Source organism: Equus quagga, chromosome 20 (assembly GCF_021613505.1).
Source record: "Equus quagga isolate Etosha38 chromosome 20, UCLA_HA_Equagga_1.0, whole genome shotgun sequence".
Lineage (NCBI taxonomy): Eukaryota > Metazoa > Chordata > Mammalia > Perissodactyla > Equidae > Equus > Equus quagga.
This window is the reverse complement of record NC_060286.1, coordinates 36501772-36520805: the sequence shown is the minus strand read 5'-3', so window position 1 is coordinate 36520805 and position 19034 is coordinate 36501772. Positions and strand designations below refer to the sequence as shown.

The following is a 19034-nucleotide window of genomic DNA, read 5'->3' as shown; positions in this document are numbered from 1 at the left end:
GTGCCTTCTGTATGCCCGCCAGTGTTCTGAGCCCTAAGGATGGAGGCAGCATGAGAGGACAGCCAAGACCACTTTCTAGTGAGGAGATGGATGAGTCAGCAAGCCAGCACGTAATAGACAATTCCACATGTGCCAGGAGCCAGGGACACAACAGGCTGCTCCGTCCCATCAGCAGCCGGGCAGGCAGAGGGCCCTGGCTTTTGCTGACTTATCACCAGGTTGAAAGGCGCGTCCCAGCCGCTGGCCGGGAGCCTCACCGGCAGTGCCCTCTGGTGGCCACCTGGATCTTTCTCATGTCCCGCGAGATGGAGTCCCCTTTGAGCAGTGGGAATGAACTGAGGCTCCTTCAAAACTGGCCTGAGGACAAGTGGAAATGCAGCTTCCAGGCCCCACCCTGACACTGATTCCGATGGAGTCCTGAGTCTGCTTGGCACATGTGCCCCGGGAATGCAAAGGGGCTCTCAGGCAGCCACCTGGCAAGCACACTCAGTCTGGGGCATGGGTCTCCACCCTACTGGACGCTGCATGCCCTATTTCAATAACACTCCTATCGTCCTCTTTGCAGTTCATAGGTCGTGTAAGTTACCCACACCATTTAAAAATCTAATACAACACCTTTTCTACAATAGAAAAGAGAAATAAGAGGAAAGTAATTATTGTAAGATAATGTCTTTGAATATGTAAGTGCTCCAAGATGGCCACACTGAAGACACGAGGAGGCAATCAGAACGTACCCCCTCAACGTGACAGCCATGGGTGCCAAGTCACGTGGCATAGCCGGCTTCACCTGTAGTGATGAAATTTTCTGAAGTGTGAACAGGCCTTGGTAAAGTTTCAGTCAAACCAAAGCACAGTCTTCCATCGGTTTACAAAATAGATGCATTCCTGGAAAAGTCAGCCTGTTTATTAAAACTCCAGAACCTCTTGTGTTCGTACATTAAGTGCAGTAAGAGTCTAAACTCGGGTGCCAATAAAGAGGTCATTAGAAAACCCGTGGGACGTGGGGCGGTTCTGCATTGTGGACTGTCCTCCCCAGAGGGAGATGAGGGCACCCATCGCTCTCACTGTGTCTGCTGGCGTCACCCCCACCGCATCATTATCGCAGCCACCAAAACCCGCCATGAGTTTCCAGAAAACCCGGCTCCACCTATAGAGACCCATCGGTCTGAGTGAGGCATAAAGTCTAGATGAATTCATCTCGTTCCATTTAATAAATTAGCAGCTTGCGATCTCCAGGTTGAGGGAGGGGGCGTAGAGAAATATCCTGGCCCTGCTCCTCAGGAGCCCGTAGAAGCAGCGACTGTCAGCTTCAATGCCCACCTCAGACGATGAGCCAGATGGATCGTTACAATAATTAGAAGAAGTAACAACAGAGCATCATTGGGGGCTGCAAAATGGCGATATTCCAGTTCTATCTTACTTCTTTATTTATGGTTTAAATGCTTCTTTAAAGACGTATAGCCGCTATTTTATTTTGTACTCAAGGCTTTTTCAGTCTAATAAGTTCTAATAAGTCTCCCCGCCCCCAGCCCCGGTGATCTTCCTGTTCCCCTGGGGGGCACATACCCCACCAAGCAACCAGGGCCACTGAAGCCATTGGGTCTGATGTTGACGCCCAGGGGACAGGCGGGGACGGTGGTAGTGAGAGCACAGAGAGGTGGAGTTTTAGAGAATTTTCCAGGCCCTCGTCAAATGGTTGTGGGGGACAGATGCACCACACCGTCTCTGTGTCCCCAGCTTCTTGAGGGCCTGGCATCGCGTGGTGTCAGCCAGTGTCTGTGCAATGCAGGAAGGCAGGGCCTTTGGTGGCCCAGCAGAGAGTCACGAGGCCCTCAGCCGAGGATCACAGCAAGAGAGGGGGCGACAGGCCCTGGGGTCTGACTGGCCCGTGGTGGGCTGAGGGGAGGGGCTCGGAGGGTCCCAGGCTGGGCGTCCAGGAGGACGGAGACTGGCTGCTCTGCTGGATACAGAGCCCCCCTTTCATGGAGACAGAGGAAAACAAGACCCCAGCCTTGGAGCTGAGCAATGACTGACCCAGGGGACGGGACAAGAAGCAAGACTGCTTTTAAAAACTTTGTATTAAAGTATATTCATACACATCAAAGTGGACGTGTAAGAGTACAGCTTGGTAAATTTTTGGTAACTGGCTACATCCATGTTACCAGCACCCAGAGCATGAAACAGAATGATACCAGCCCCTAAGGCCCCTGCAGTCACTGCCCACCACCCCCTATATCTGCGGGTGACCCTGACCTTCAGCTTAGAACAACACGGGTTGGGTTTGCCTGATTTTATGCATTATTTAAATGGAATCAGACAGAGCGTATTCCTTGTGTAGGTTTCCAGCTGTGCACGTGACAGTTATAAATTCATCTAACGGTGCATTAGATTGCTGTGTGCATTGTTCATTCTTGCTGCTGTAAAATATTCCATTGTATGAACCCACCTCACCATGTTCCTCCATCCTCCTGTCGGTGGTCACTTGGGTAGTTTCCAGCTTGGAGCTATTACAGGCAACACCACACGCATGTCTTTTGTGAAGACATGTTCGCATCTGTTGGGTACCCACCCAGGGGTGAGAAGGTTGGGTTGTAGGCATGCTTGAGTCCAGTTTTCGTAGATACCGACCCATGGTTTTCTCAAGTGGTTGTGCCGGTTTACACCCACTCTGGTGGTGGACGAGAGCTCCGACTGCCCACAGCCTCCTCCAGACCTGGTACTTTGCATAAACGTAAAGCGGAGTTGATCGTTCCGGGGTAAATTCCTTGCACTGTGGAGCAGGAAGGACCAGCCTCTCATGTTCCTACTGCTTGGGATCTCTGGTTGGGGAGCCCCGGGCCCCAGGCAGATGTGGGGGTCCTGCGGGGTGGGATGGCCCAGGGTCTCAGCCTCGGCCAGCGCTCAGGGTGCCCTGACCCCCCTGGGGCTGTGCTGCAGGACCTTGTGGACGGGTGCCAGCAGAGCGTGCGGGAGCATTGCACCTTCAGCCACAAGCTGCTGGAGCTGCGGCAGTGGATAGCAGTGGTCACTCAGAAGCTGGAGTCACACCTGGGGGACACAGGCCCGTGGGATGCGCAGGCCCGAGAGGCCGAAGTCGAGGTAAGATGGCTTTTCTCACAGAGATGCTGATTCCCTCCCCTGCACCCCCAAAAGCAGGCTTGCGAGGCAAAAGTGCCCCACTGCAGAGCAGAGAACCCCTGCCCAGGACCTCACTGTGCACGTGCGTGTGTGTCCTTCAGAGGCTGCTGGCTGAATTCCCAGAGAAGGAGGCCCAGCTGCCCCTGATCAAAGCGCACGGCTGGCTGGTGATGGAGAAGTCTTCTCTGGAAGGGGCCGCTGTGGTCCAGGAGGAGCTGGAGGAGCTGGAGGAGGCGTGGCGGGCCCTGAGGCTGCTGGAGGAGAGCCTGCTGAGGTGAGGGGTCTCCCGGCTCTGGGCCTGGTCTCGGACAATGCCCCCTTCCCATCCAGGGGAGAGCTCGGTGGTGCTCCTAGAAGAGAAGGCTGGGGTTCTGCCATGTGCCAGACATGAATCCAGGTGCCTCTGGGCATCTCCAGTCTGGCCCAATTGGCAATCCCAGCAGGGCAGGAAGAGCAGGCAGATGTCCCATCTTGGGCGTTGGCCTCCAGCCTATTCTGGCTTGGGCCTCGGCCGCATCAGTGAGTACATGCACCTTAATGATGGTAAGGTGAGTCTCAGCTGGGACACTGGAAATGCGTGTGCCTTGGGAACGTTCTGACAAATCTGAGGACAGGCACTGACTTGTGAAGACTAGAAGCTTCCTCCCACCCGACGATGCCCCACCTCTGTTACTTCTCCCATGACACGGTGAGTCCTCATCTTGTCACTGCATTGACTGGGCAAAGTTTGTCTTCTCAGCCTCATCAGAAACCGGCAGCTACAGAGGACGGAAGTGGATTTGGGGAAGATAACGATTTTCACCAACAACATCCCGAAGCCTGGGTTTCTCATCACCCCCACGGAGCCTATTGCCAGGTATCGCCGCCAGGTGAGTCTGTCTAGAGGGGCTTCTGGGGAGGGACCAGGTCCTGAGTCAACTGATGGGGGTCTCCAGGAAAGCCCCCTCCCTGGCCCGGGCCACCTGCTCGGCTCAGGACTTGGCCACATCCCCGTCTCGGTTGAGCCTGTCTGAGTCTGATGAGGCCCAAGGAACCCTCGTGCCGCTGGATAGAGGGACTCAGAGACCCCAGACCCAGGCCCCCCAGGGAAGGTCATGGGCATCCCTTGGGCACACATGCCCCCACCCTCAGAAACACCGGCAGCTGTCCCCGCCCGGAGGAGAGTGTCAGGCTTGGAAGCTTCCTGCGGGCCCCAGATTGGACGCTGAAATCACACAAGATGGGTACATTTGTGTGCCATAAGTTGTATTTTGTTAAAAGAACTTATCTAACTGCGTGTTATGATCCGTCCCGTCTCCTGACTGCCTTTAAAACACAGAAACCACACTGAAAAAAATTCATTCCTTGTCCTTCGAGGAGAACAGATCAATTCGTTCATTCTCCCATTCATTCCTTTATTTTTCCATCCAAAAAGCACGTATTGAGGTTCCTATGTTCTGAGGACTGTGCGTGGAGCTGGGCACAGCTGTGAGTAAGACAGAAACACTTCTGAGCCTCCAAGAACGCAGAATCCAGCACAGAGCTTTCCAGATTGTGATGTGCCTTCGGATCGTATTAAAATGCGGATTCTGGGGTGGGGCCTGTGATCCTGCATTTCTGCAGGCTCCTGGGCCACGCCTATGCCTGAGAGCACATTTTGAGGATCAAGGAAGTGGGGGCCACAGGCCGTTAAATAAGGGTTTGCAAAAAGCTGAGGGGCCGGGTGATATGGGAGCCTGCAGGAGAGTGATCGCAACCTAGCTGTGGGGTAGCGAAGCCCTTCCAGGAGAAACGGAATGCCCCGGGAATCCCCATGGCTGATTTGGGGTGAGGAGGGGAGCAGAGGGAGATGTTCCATGCAGACGAGACAATGTGTGCAGAGACCCGGAGCTCAAGGAACCAAGATGTGTCCGTGGACTGGGGCTCAGAGAAGGGGGACGGCGGCACAAGCCACAGGGTCCACAGAGCCAGACTCTAAGGCTCTCAGGCCACAGCGAGGAGTGTGAGAAGCCACTGAGGTGTGTAAGCGAGGGCTCAGCTGAATGGACTTAAATTTTAGACAGATCATTCTGGCCACAGAGCCTGGAAGGGGACAAGAGTGGCAGAAGGGTGACCACTATTATAGCCAACCTGGTAAGGGACAATGGTGGCTGCCACAAGGAGACCAGGGAGGTGACAGTGAGGAATGTCCTTGGCCCCTAAACATGGCCACATTGAGTTGGGATGCATTGTTCATCCCCCCAGGTCCCTCTCATCACCCTCTGGGCATCCTCATCCCCACTCCTCTGCCTCAGATGGAATCCCCAGGACGAGTGGCCAGCGGCTCGTTTTCACCTCTGATGCTCGGGTCATGCTGTGCTTTCCTGCAGGCAGGTCTGCTCCAGGAAGAAGCGGGCAGCCAGGAAGATTTCTCCCAGCTCCTGATGAACTTTGAGCAGTGGTTGCAGCTGGAAAATTCCAAGCTGGTTAGAATCATCGCCATGAGAACTGCCACAGCCAAGGACTTGAGGACCAGAGAGATGAAGCTGCAGGTTTGTCCCCAAGGAAAGGCCCCTTGCCCATAGGGTTTGCGCTGTAGATGTGATTGCCACCAGGGAGTTTTTCCAAAAAAAAAAAAAAAAAGGAGCACATGCATAGCTCATGAGCTGTTCTTGCTTGTGTATACATAATGGCTTTTAAAATTTTTTGGTTCAAATATTGTAGAAGAACTGTGGAAGAGTCATTCATTCATTCATGAATTCAGCCTACTTGTGTATTCCCCAACTTGGAAAATATCACCACGAATCATGACTCCTTTATCAGTCAGCTGTTGCTGGGTAACAAAGCACCTCAATAATTTGTGGCTTCAAAGAGCAGCTCTTACTTTAACTCCTGATTCTGAAGGTTGGCACGTTAGGCTGAGTCCGGCTGGGCAGTCCTCTGGTCTTGGCTGGGCTCCCTTATTTGCTGTCAGCTGTCGATCAGCTGGATGGTCTACTTCTGGGGGTTGGTGGGCTGTTGGAGACGAGCATGAGATGGACCACGCATCTCCTGTCCTCGTGTGGGACAGCCCAGGCTTCTCGTAGCAGAGGCAGGGTCTAAGAGAGCAAGAGGGAGCATGCAAGGTGTTTTGAAGCCTACACTAGGAACTGGGACAATGTTACGTCCCCTGCGTTCCATTGGACAAAGAAAGTCACAAGGCCAGCCTGGGTTCAAGGGGAGGGAAAATAGATTCCACCTCTTGATGGGAAGAACTCTGAAGTCATATTGCAAAGGACGTGGATGTGACAGGGAGGAGGGGGGCCAAGGGGATCACAGCCATTTCTGCAATCCATCTACCACAAATCTTTCTCTTTTGCTCCCACATCTAATTAGTCACCAAGCCCTCTTGACTCCACCTCCTGGAAATTTTTTGTTTCTGTCCCCTCACTACCTCTATCTTAGTCTAGGCGCTTACCATTATTGACCCTGGTTATGGCAAGCTGGCCTCCCTGCTTCCTCTTGGGCCCCCATCCAGGTCATGGCTCATTCTGCAGCTAGAGTAACCTTTCAAAATTGCAAGTCTGACCTTGTCCTTCCCCTAATGAAAAGCTTTCAGTCTCACATTCAACCCCCCAAGTTTATCACACAAGGCCTGTCTCCACATGGCTCCAGCCTACCTCTCTTTTTCCTTATTTTTCTGCAGTTTCATTATGTTATGGTAGGGTTTGGATTTTTTTTAATTTTTCTTTCTTGGGATTCATCTGGATTCTTGAATCGGTGGTCCAGGGTCTTTCTGGAAAATTCTCCAACATTACCTCTCAAAATACCGTCTTTGCCTTTTTCTCTTTCTCCTCGCCTTCTGTGATGTCATTTAAACGTATGTTATTCCCTCTCACTGTGTGCTTTATATCTCTTACTCTCTCGTGTGTATTTTTCATCCTTCTGTCTTTTCATATCCTTTTCCGGATAGTTTTTTCTAACCCATCTTCCACTTTACTAATTCTCTCTTTAGCTGTGCCCCACTTGTTGTTATCCATGTCTATTAACTTCTTAACTTCTTACATGGTACTTATCAGTTCTAGAATTTCTACCTGGTTCTTTAGAGATCTGTCGCTTTTCATAGCTTCGAGATCTGCACTGAAATTTTTAAGCTTATCTTTTAATTCTTCAAACAGTAAATATAGCTGTTTTACAGAGTGTGTCTAGTAATTTCAATATCTCAAGCCGTTTCAGGAATGTTTCTGCCCATTCTTGGTTTCTTATATGTGTGTGGCTGCTTTAATTATGTGCTGGACATTGTGTTTGACAAAATAGGTGTAAGAGTGATTTGAGATTTAGGATCATCTCTTCTCCGGAGAGGACTTTGTTTGTGACTGCCAGGCAGTGGGGGCTTTACCATTCTGAAAACACTGAATCCAAGGTCAAAGCTAGAGGCTCCCTGGGTCGCTGAGATGACGTAAGCTGGGCTGAAAATCCACACACGGCCCGAGATTACTTCTGAATCACCGTTTGGAGTCTCAGCTCAATGGGGAGTGGTTTATCAGAGTCTGCACCTCCGCAGGGCCGAGGCTGACCTTTGCCTCCCTGGGCCTGTGAGGCTGCCGAGAGCATAGATCTGTCTCACAACTATTTCTTCCGGATTGGCAGATGTCCTACGGGCACAAGCAGCCCGAACACTGGGCTTGCTTCTCTGGATTCTCAGCCCCAATGTGCCTCTCTCTCTCGCTAACTCTGCATGCTGTCTAAATGTTTTAATATTTTGTTCTCCGTGAGAGGTTTCGTCCAAGGACCTCACTGACCGTGACCAGGAAGTCCTTCCTGCCCACCTCCTACCTCATATTCGGCCACTCCTCTCGTTTCCTGCCACCACCACCCAACTCCGGCCTTATTAGAGACAACTTGCAGGTCCCCAGGTTAAGCCTCAGTGCTCTTATAGAGCTCACATTCCAGGGGCTCTGAGAAGCTAAGCAGTGTGCCCCGTATCACACAGCTCGTAGGATGGGGCAGAGCCAGGATCCAAAGGCAGAATTTAAACCCAGGCTTTTGGATTTGGAGCCCTGTTCATGCCCCCACATCACACTAGCGCTCAGGAGTCCTGAGGATAAAGGTGCCATCCTGCGGCGACACAATACTGTGTTTTGGTAGACAAATTGGCCCAATCTCGACATCAGTCTGCCCGGCTTCGACGGGCCGGCAGAAAGACATGTTCAACAATGGCGGCTTCTATCGTGATGATAACTCTTGTGTCAAGTGCTCTGGGGTCTTAGCTCTAGGATGTCAGGTTGGAGTCCATTCTGTAACATTCCGGAGAGCAGGTGCCTGGCCTTGGCTGGAATTTGCACGGGTGGGATTCTCACTTCGTGTGTTCTGTCGGCCACCTCTCAAGTACAATTTGGTTGGCTCCTCCTCACTAGCCAGGTGGGGCCATCTGGGCCATTTGGAAGGTGTATATGACACTGCCTTTTCCCTCAGGAGCTGGAGGCTCGGGTACCAGAAGGTCAGCATCTCTTTGAGAACCTCCTTCGTCTCGGGCCAGCAAGGGAGACCTCGGAGGAGCTGGAGGACCTGCGCTACCGGTGGATGCTGTACAAGTCCAAACTCAAGGACTCCAGCCACCTGCTGGTAGGTGCTAGGGATGCGCAGGTCCCAGGCCCCGGGGAGACATAGATCGGCCCACATCCGCTCAGCTCCAGGCCTCCATGGACCAGGCTGAAGTGACCACTCAGAGAGAGGAGAGAGAGACACACGGGTCCTAGGCACTTGGCTTGCAAGATGTCATTTGGCCATCCTGCCACCCGATGAGGCTGGAGCCCCGGTAATGACAGCTTTGCTACCTACGAAGCTGGGATCTTTATGTGCATTCTCCCACTCGGTCCTCCAGCAGCCATCTGCCAGAGTAATGGGGTCTCCAGTCTCAAGAGGGGCAGCAGAGACTCTGAGGAGTTAAAAGCTTGCCCAAGTTCACACAGCCAGTAAGAGGCAGAGCCAGCATTAAATGCCCCCTGGTGTTGGGTGCATGATAGAGGGAATGCTGGATTGGGGACCGGGAGCCCCAGCATCTTGTACCACTCCTCCACCAACCTGCTTTGTGACTTTGGACAAACACCTTCCCTCTTTAGGCCCCCATGTCTCCTCACACAAAACAATAATAATAGCTAAACTAATAATAATAGCCTTTGTGAAATGCTATGTCATCATAACAACCCCATAAAGGAGGAACTATTATTATTCCCTGAGAACTGATGAGGAAACTGAGGCACAGAGGTTAGCCCAAGAAGAGGGGTGTTGAGGTGGCCTCGGAGGGCCCCTTCCGGCCCTCAGACCCCAGACGCCAAGCTTTGGCGCTCCAGCTTTGCTGGCCCTGAAACAGCCATATCGGCCACTAGGTGGCAGCCCCGCCCCAGCCAGGTGGCCGCACACCCCGCCCGCCGGGGCCCAGGCCGGCCCAGACGGAATCCCACCTGGGCTGAAGTGCGTTAAAAAGCTCATTAAATCGAATCACCTGCTGGCTCAGCCTGTCCAGATGACCAGAAGTTTTAGAGAAACACTCCCCTGACAAAATGAATATTCCATTACAGGCCCTGTTGGGACTTCAGTTTCACTCACTTAACTTCTTTTTTCCCCCCTTTTCCTCTCATTCCCTAAAAATAACAGACACAGAGTTCTCCAGGGGAGACGACGGGATTCCAGAAGGTACTGTGTCTGCTATTTGCTCCACGCGGCCAGAGGGCCGGGCGTCTGGGGGGTGGCGGGCCTGTGTCGCTGGGGCCAGACGCCTGGGCTTTCTGGAAGCTTCCATGAGGTCTGAGGAACATTTACGGGGAATCAGCTCTGGGCTGTGCTGTGCTGGGCCTCCGGGTCCTCGCTCTCAGGAAGCCCAGGGCCATGCAGAGTGTACTCAGCTGCGAAAGGAGCATGATCGAGGGGGGCCCTGGGATTTTTCATCCCAAACCAGGACGCTATTAATAATGATGCTGTGACAACAGGTGTAAACCAGGCCTGTGCTAAGAAACCCGGACCGTTGCAGGCAAACGGGACCACGTGGCCACCCGAGTGGTAGATGGGCATATGGGGCTCAGTGGGGGACAAAAGAGAAAGGGATGGTTGTGCCTGCATGTTCTACGAGGCAGGTGTTTCCACTTAGGCCCACTAAGAAGTGCTTAGAGACACTTCCATGGTGTTTGCGGGCCAAAGCAATAACAATAACAGCAGTAATAGAAATAATAATAATAATGAGTAATAATTACTGTTCTTCTAGATGCTATTTATTGACTGTCCACTGTGTGCCAGGACCTGTGCCAAGTGGTGGTTAGGGCATTTCACTTAACCCGTCAATACTGGAGAGGCATTATTCCCTCCGTCTTAAGCCTGGATAACTGAGAAATGGCAAGGTTGGGATGACTTGTTCGGCAAGGGCATCTGGCTCCTGAGTGGTCTCTGACCTCTCACTCCAAAGCTCATATCTGAACCTTCCACGCTGTGCCCTGGAGGGAGCATCCCGGGGCCCTAGCAGGTCTCATCACTTCTGGAGAAGCCCAGTATAAATTGATGTCCCCAGTACCACCTTTCCGAGAGAACACACCTGTTTTCCTGCCAAACCTTGGCTCGTAATGACGTGAAGCTCCAGCGTGCTCTGCCCCAAAGAGCACAGGTTCCTGGAGATCTCTCAGGCCGTGGGGTCTGCATTTCTGGGTGCTTCGCCCAGCAGGGTCTCTTCTTGGTCTCCAGCTGGCGTTCACAGCTCCCATCTGTGGGAGAGTGGGTGTCCCCGGGACAGGGCGGGGCAGTCACGAGGCCAACGCTGTGCTCTGGGCCCAACGTCAGCCAGCTCTGTGGCCTCGGGCAAGTTGCCATGCCTCTTGGGGGTTCCCTTCCGCGTCCGCAGAATGGAATATCAGTGCCAACTTTATTGACTTCATGGACCAACCGTGAAGATCGTGTGATCTGTTGTTTGCAGTTCTGAGAGCCGACAGCACTGGTTTCCCCCCAAATTTAGAATAACAGAGAGCCTCCCCGGGAAATGAGGAAGAGCATCCGGAAGGGCAGGGTGCCCACACAGTCCGGCCTGGTGGCTCATCATGGGATATGGGGGCTGAGCCGGGTGTCCAGGCTGCCTCTAGCTCCCGCACTTTAAGCCCCTCACTGGTTGGGAGCCCCCATCTCTGCAGCTGCCAGGCTGCATGGCTGTCATGTCTGGGTCCCCTGGTGCCCAGCACATAGTGAGCGCTCACTAAATGTTTTGAGTAGGGGACACTGGGCTGGCTGACCCCGGCCCTCCAGCGCAGGCTCCGGTTCCTGGCAGGCTGTAATCGGGTTAATGTGGATGTTTGTTACCTGTGTCTCCATGCAGTCTCTCCTCCAGTTATTCATTTCACAAATGGTTACTGAGTGCTGACTCTGTGCCAAGCACCGTTTCAGGTCTGTGGGATACGTCAGCGAACACAAGAGCAAAGACCTTCCCCAGTAGACTGCGTCCTGGCTGGGTGGAGAGGGCCACGGGGAGTCTAGCTCCTGCTGCTCAGTGACAGTGCTCAGTCTCTGGTCCGGGAGCTCCGAAGGACAGCGGCCCTAGGGGCCTTTACAGCTGCAGGGTTTGCCTAATCTCTGGCTGGCGGATGCTGGGCAGTTTCCTGGGGTATGCAAGGCAGGCAGGCTCTGAGTGGCCGAAACGTCTGCTTCTTCTCGTGACGTTTAAAACAATGGGATGTGTGAAAGTTTGAGTTCGGTGCTGGCTGGCTTTTGAGCTAACGGGTCTCAGTCTCTTGTGAAGGAGGAGACAATATGTAGAGGCCGTCCCAGGCTCCTTTGTGGGACAGCTTGTTTAGGCACAGAGTTCTGGGTCCCACCCCCGGAGTTTCTGATTCCTTAGGTCTAAAATGGGGCCCAAGGATCTGCATTTCTGGCAAGTTCCCAGGTGACGCTGATACTGCTGGCCTGGGGACACACTTTGAGAACCACTGCTTTACACTCTGGGTTCGGATCCGGGCTCCCCCGTTAGCATGTGTGACCACTGGCGAGTCACTTAACCACGGTTTCCCAGTGAATAAAATGAGGGTCCCCAGAGCTAGTTGTAGGCAAAGTTGTCGTAACAACCAGCACATAGTAGGTTCTTAACTGCCTTGTAAACCAGGACCCTGGAGACCTCTGCAGACACCGCCCCTGCTTCTCTTTATGAGAACAAAGGGAGCAGCGACGCTTCCAGGAGAGGAGTCCTCCCTCTGGTTTGCTTCTGGTGTTGTCTTGCTGGTTGGGGTGTGTGCGTGTGCGTGTTGGGCTATGCACAGACGCGCACGTATGCACATACACACGCAGGCCTGACAGGCAGAACATAGGTGCTGTCCTCAGAGGTTGTAATCTTGCCAACTTAAAAACAGTCAAGGGAAGGGAAAAAAACCTGCCCCAAAGCTAATTATTTATGAGCAGTTGGTTCTCCATGCTTTTTTTCTCTCCGTGCACCAAGTCATTGCAAGCCCCAACGACGTCAATGGCTTCAGCCTGCTTGTTTGTATAAACAGAATAATTAAGATTTATTAAATTTGCAGCTGCCTACACGCTTGCCAACTCAGTGCCACCGGATCTGTTTGCCTGCACACCCAGACACGTGAAATGTAATTGCTTTTCAAGTTGCATTGGGCCGTGAGTTGACTCCGTTCCTGTGTTGGCCCGGGAAAGAGATGCAGTCCCACCTGAGACCAGCTTTGAGTTGGGGAAGAGATTTGCAAATGCTGCTGTTTGTCTGGGTAAACGAGGGCAGGGCCCGGGTGCCAATTTGCAGGAGAGTGGAGCAAATTCCACCCGTGCACTGCATGTTGTGGCCTCGGGGATATCGATCCAGATGTTGAGCGACCCAGGAGTGGCATTTTATTTACTTGACCATATTTCATAGGTCATAGGTTTCAAGCCTCATAATTTTTCACACTTTCCCGTCTCTGGATTTGGGGTGTCTCATTGCAATCTAGTTCTTCCTGCAAGGATTTGGGTTGGCTTCCTTTCACAGCCCAGGACACTACCCACCTGAGATTTCTTTAAATTAAAATGCTGTGCTTGCGGATTGTGTTTTGTTTGTTTTCCTTCGGACCACACTGATTGTGTAAATTCAGGCGACCCACCTCCGGGATCTCCAGCCTGTGGTTCAGATCCTGTGGGAGAGTTTTCTTTCTCACCACTCAACCCGTGCCAAGATAAGACCTTGAATTTCCTTGCTTCTCCTTTCTGGGAGGCGGGATTATTCCTCATCTCCACGGAAGGCGCAGCCCTGTGGCACCCCAGCTTTATGTGGGGTCTCCCCTCAGACGCTCCATCTTGGTTGCTGGTTCTTTTCTTTCTCAGTGGTATATAAAATGATGGTGCCCCTACAGTCAGTGTCGTAGATCAGATGAAATATTGTAATACCAAATCGCAGAAAGCGTTCACGAGTTTCCTAGTTAGATAACTTTTGCAATAACTATGATTTTTTAAAAAAATTCCCTACTGTGTGTTGGGCACTGGGCTAGTTCCGCTGTGTGGAACACCGTGCTAGTCTCTGATGCTCACGACCACCTTCTCCTTTCTAGTGGGAGGAGAGTGACCTTTGGCCCCTCCTCCCTAAGTGGCAACAGGCCCCAGTAGGGTGGGGGCAGAGGGAACGCAGCTTAACTCTATCTTCCTGCGATTCACTGGGCAACTTCCGGGGTCAGTCAAATCCGGCTCTTCCTGGGCAAATTCTGCCTTTGACCTGGGCTCTGCTGGGGCCATGCCGTCTCTGACCTTCAGAAGGAGAGAGCTGGGGACAGGCCTCAAACCGTGTGCTACGTCATCCCTGGGGTCCTGTCTGTCCATCCATCTTCTGATCCCAGAGTGACTGGCGGTCGCAGATTTGTGACAGAGTCAGTGCTAACCTTGGGACATGAAGGTTTTGAAGCTTGTCTTTGCTGAAATCCCGAGAAGAGTTATCAACATTCGTTCTTTCTATTTCTTGCTCCTGCCGTTGTCAGCTCACCTGCCTTCCACCCCCCACTTTCTTTAACATCCCTCCCAAGGAGGTAACCAGCAGCTCCCTCTTCACAGCCCAGTAGACATGTTTCTGTCCTCTTGTGCTCGGGCTGTGGGCAGCCGTGGGGCTGATGACCGCGTTCTCTGCCCACAGTGGCTCTGCCGGCCCTTCTCAGCCTCTGTCGTCGGGGCCTCTCTCTGTTTTGTTTTCTCCAGTTATCAGAATCAGTGTGGGTAAAATTCACTGTTGATGAAATACTATTATTTAATCCATAGTCCATATTAAAAAATTTAAGGCTATCTCAATAGTCTTTAAAAAAATTAATAGACTTTATTTTTTTGGAACAGTTCTAGGTTTACAGAAAAATTCAGCAGAAGATACAGAGTTCATGCACCCCCTCGCCTCGCCCCACGCTGCCACTGTTTCCCCTATTGTTAACATCTCGCATTAGAATGAATGTTGGTTATAACTGATGAACCGATATTGATACACTGTTATTAACTGAAGTCCATAGTATACATTAGGGTTCACTCTTGGTGTTGTACCATCTATAGGTTTTGTTGAATGTATAATGACATTATCCACCATTACAGACTCACGCAGAACAGTTTCACTGCCCTGAAGATCCTCCGTGGTGCACCTGTTCATCTTCCCTAGACACCCCGGCAGCCACTGATCCTCCTACTGTCTCTGTAGTGTCGCCTTTTCCAGAATGTCATATAGCTGGACTCCTACAGTCTGTAGCCTTCTCAGATTGACTTCCTTCACTTAACAGCATGCATTTCAGTTTCTTCCATGTCTTTTGTGGCTTGATAGCTCATTTCTTCTTATCACAGGATACTACTCCATTGTATTAATGTGCCACTCACAGTCTTTTTTATAGTTTTTCCCTCAGTCCAGGATCCATTCCAGGATCACACATTGCATTCAGTTGTCACATCTCTTTAGTTTCCTCTGAGCTGGAACTATTGCTCATTTCTTCTTGACCTCGACCTTCTTGAGTACAGGCCAGAGATTTGACGGGATGTCCCTCCAGGTGGGTTTCCCTAATGGTCCTCGTGGTTGGAACGGGGTTTTGCCTCTTCTGGCGGGAATGTCACAGCAGTGAGGCTGTGTTCTGAGTGCGTCTTACTGGGACACACAATGTCAGTATGCCCCCAACATTGGTGGTGCTAACTCTGACCGCGTGGTTAAGGTGGTGACTGCCGGATTTCCCTGCTGTAAAGCTGCTATCGTTTCTTTTGTAATTAGTAAGTAATCGGTGAGGCATTGCTTAGAGACCCTGGAAATACACTGCCTCTTTCTTCAATGCTTGTATCCTCAGGGTTCTCTGGGGCCTCTTTCCCTCTCATGACTTACTCTGTTCCTGGCATGTTTGTTCTCCTACTCTAGACCTCTTGCTGTCTCTGGTCCAGCTCCAGTCCGGGGCTCTCCTTCTAGCTTCAGTCCCAAAGGCCCAAGCACCTGCTAGGTGTCGACTCGGGAGTCCCACAGACCCCTCAGACTCCGCGTATCTAAAGCTGAGCTCATTGTCTTCCCCGCGCCCAACCAAGCTCCAGTCTCCATCTCGGTGGACAGCATCATGACCACCCAGTTTCCCAAGCTGGATGCCTCCAGGTCATCCTGGACCCTCAGCCACCTCGGTTCTAGTCCTGGGCTTGGAAGAGCTGGGTCATGGATGGATCTCAGATGAGGAAAGCTGAGAGATGCACGGGGTGGGGGAGCAACCTTATGCCCATACATGTGCTCCTGAATGAGGCTCCGTCCTTGCTGAGTAATGACAGTCACTGCTGTCTCTGATCGTTTCATCTGGAGGGATTCCCACCCATTGACTAAGCCACCTGCAAAAGGCCAGCTCAGATTGTCTTTCTCTGTCACCTCCAAAACCAACTCAGGGTTCCGGAAAAATAGAGTCCTGTGGCCTGGCCATCGTATGCAGAGCCCCACAGTGAGGAGGTGACACGGACCCAGCCCCGCCCCAGCCACTGCCATCCTGTCCCTGGGAGGGACTCTCCGGAGCCTCTGAGCCCTCATGGGAAGTGGATCTTGGGCTGCAACTTGGTGCGTCAGCCCCGAGAACCAAGTGGGGAAGTTGTCCAAGGCATCGTGGGCAGGGCCCAGCCCGGGGACCGGGGACGCCCTAGGACTCCCGGGAGCTGTCTGGGAAGTGCGGCAGGCCCCAGACACAGCCCCCTTCTGGGGATTCCAGAGGAAGCCCAGGAGAGGAGGCCAGCCAGCACGCGGCTCGACGGTCCAGACGGACATCCAGGGGCTGAACTAATTGCTAGGTGACAGATTAGTGAGGGGCACGGGGGCTGGCCCGTCTTGAATTGCCGGAGAAAAGCCAGCCACTGTCCATCACTCTGAGCTCTCAGTGATGGCCTGGAAGCATCTCCTGGAGGAGAATGACGCCCAAAGAGCTCCCGGGAAAGCCCCCGAAAGCCCCACGGGTGATGGGGTGTGACTTCCACACATGGGGCTCCGGGTCAGCGTGGGACCAGCTCCAACCGGTCTAGGCTGAGTGACAGCAGAGGCCCAGGGTGACTTTCGTGGTTGTTGCCGTTTAGCTGTTTCTTACGAGATGCGCCGTGTGGGATGGTGGACACAGCCTGGGCTGTGGGGCAGTGCTGGTGATTTGAGTCTGTCTGTGTGACCTTGGGCTGGTCCCTTCCCCACAGGCTCAGTTTCTTCCTCTGTGAAATGGGCACAGGGCAGCCACCTCACGTTGCTGTGCTGGAGCTCCGGAAGCCATGAGTGAGGGAGGAGAGCCAGTGCACGGCTTGGGGGTGTTCTCAGTGTGTTCATTAACGAGCAGAGCCCAGATGTTCTGGGGGAACCAGGGGTCAGCAAGCATCTGTGTGATCACACCACGGGCACCGAGGGAGGAGCAGACGGCCAGGTGCAGAGGAGGGAAGGAGCCTTGTATTCAGTATTTCCATCGTTCAGCAAGTATTTATTGAGCACTGCTGGGGATAGAGCAATGAACCAAACTAATGTGGATCCTGCCTCCTAGGAGTCAGGGGGAACGTGGACTTTAATCCGTAATCCAAAGGAAAGGTGCCTTGAGAGTGTGTAACGGGGGCTTTTTGGGTCCAGAGGCAGGGAAGGTCTCCCTGAGGAAGCGACTCACAGCTGAGATTAGAACAGCCAGTGGGAGCTAACCATGTGCATTGGAGAAACACAGGAAATGAGTATTCCAGGCAGAAGGGATAGCCTATGCAAAGGCACTGTGGCAGGAGGATGTGAGGGCCTTTAAGAGGCCAAGAGATGGCATTTAAGGAGGGCAGTGCTTTTCTCTCTGATGGGGCTGGAGAGGTTGATGGTGCCTGATCCCTGGCATCTGGGTGGAGGGGGAAGCTCGAGGGGCTAGTGGGAACTGCCCATCCTCCCCAGTATCCATCAGTTAGAGGAGGAAGGGAATGAGCATGCATTGAGCCCCAACTATGCATGGTAAGCATACACTGCCTCATTCATCCTTATAACCTTAGTGGGTAGGTATTTTTTCCCCCTTTTCCTCAACAGATGAAGGAAGTGAGGCTCAGAGAGGCTGAGTGGCCTGTCCTAGGTCACACAGCTAGGAAGTGACAGAGCCAGGGTTAGAACCCAAACTCCAACCCTTTTCTTTTCCCTCCCATCCCCTTTCATCAGTGGCAGAAGATCAGGTCACACTTACTGGGATAAACTCATCTTGCCTGAACCCTCAAATCTCTAGGGTCTTGGGTTTGTGTGAGATCTCAAAGGCCTCTTGGTCAGAGCCTCTCCCAAGCTTTTAATGACCCTACACAACATCCCTGTTTCCTCCCCACGACCAGGAGCTGTGGTCCCTCTGCTTCCATACCCCACAGGACAGGGGGCCTCTCACTTCCCGAGGAAGCCTTTCTCTCTTTGGATAGCTCTAACTGGGTAGAACACAGGTAGTACTTTCTCTGGGGAAACTGAGGCACAAAGAAGCTGAGACTGTCAATTTCTTTGTTGTCTCCTTAGAAGCTAGTTCATGCCATTTGTGTGTGTGTGGGGGGTGTTTTCTAAGCATTTGAGAATCATATTAGAATGCATCTTTTATTTGAGAGAGCATTCTAGAATTCAAGGCCCTCCAAGGGAAGGTGTGAGCTGTAAGGAAACATCTCCTGGGTAATCTCAGGAGCCCTTTGAACAGGACCACCCCTTGTCAACACAGGTAAATGCAAACACACTTTGGGCCCTGGGAAGAGGTTTCCCCCTGAGGACCATGGCCAAAGCATGACTCCTCGCTTCAGCAAGTGAAGGGTAGCTCTGAGAACAGCGGAGCAAACGGAAGCAGGACGCTGTCAACAGATTCTCCAACGGGAACCATTAATTGCAGGGTTTTAGTTGTGGTAAAAACCCAGGTTGCGCCTACAGCGTGTTGTCTCGCCCGCTCTCTCTCCTGGGTGGGCTGGAGGTTTGGAATCAGGCAAAGTCAGCATGAAATGTCAACGAGTCTGGGGAGAGCACCAGTGGACGGAGGCAGACCCACGTGAGCCGGGCCGTGGGCAGGAGCACGCGCCAGCCCGTCTGACCCAGCCCAGGGCTGTGGGGGAGCCGGCTCCTCTGTAGACCTATGGGCATTTGGCTGCTTAGATGATGTCACCCCCACGCCTGACGTCACTGCTGAAAGAAACGCAGCCAGCAGGCCTGCTCCGCTGTGTGGGTGATGGGAAGTCTGTTTTTACAAAATCAGTGTCTAAGGACTTTGGTGATGAGGATGTTTGAGGCTGGAGGCATCGGGTCAAGTGTTATCAACATGGGGGAGATAGCTGGGGCAGGAGAGCGGCGGGATGACTCGGGAATGGGAGCCAGAGAGACAGAAGTGGGCTGCTTAGAACCTCCCAGGAACACCTGCATTTGGCAGTGCTTCCTGCTCGCCATCATCACCACCACCATCATCACCATCATCACCATCGTCATCATCATCATCCCCATACCATCATCGTCATCCCCATACCGTCATCGTCATCCCCATACC

The 19034-nt window shown here is 52.6% G+C and overlaps 1 protein-coding gene across 4 annotated transcripts in view; it reads left to right on the top strand.

Annotated features, from left to right (window-relative positions):
• SYNE3 (spectrin repeat containing nuclear envelope family member 3) overlaps positions 1–19034 on the top strand; it is a 91407-nt gene that overhangs the window by 69091 nt on the left and 3282 nt on the right. For 2 of the 4 annotated variants that reach the window (XM_046647445.1, XM_046647442.1), the window contains exons 12-17: positions 2938–3099; positions 3240–3412; positions 3878–4007; positions 5487–5648; positions 8551–8700; positions 9733–9771. In XM_046647445.1, coding sequence (XP_046503401.1) covers positions 2938–3099; positions 3240–3412; positions 3878–4007; positions 5487–5648; positions 8551–8700; positions 9733–9771 — 816 coding nt within the window. Of the gene's footprint in view, positions 1–2937; positions 3100–3239; positions 3413–3877; positions 4008–5486; positions 5649–8550; positions 8701–9732; positions 9772–12620; positions 19029–19034 lie in introns of those variants that run through there. The other 2 variants (XM_046647444.1, XM_046647443.1) reach the window with 2 other exon arrangements.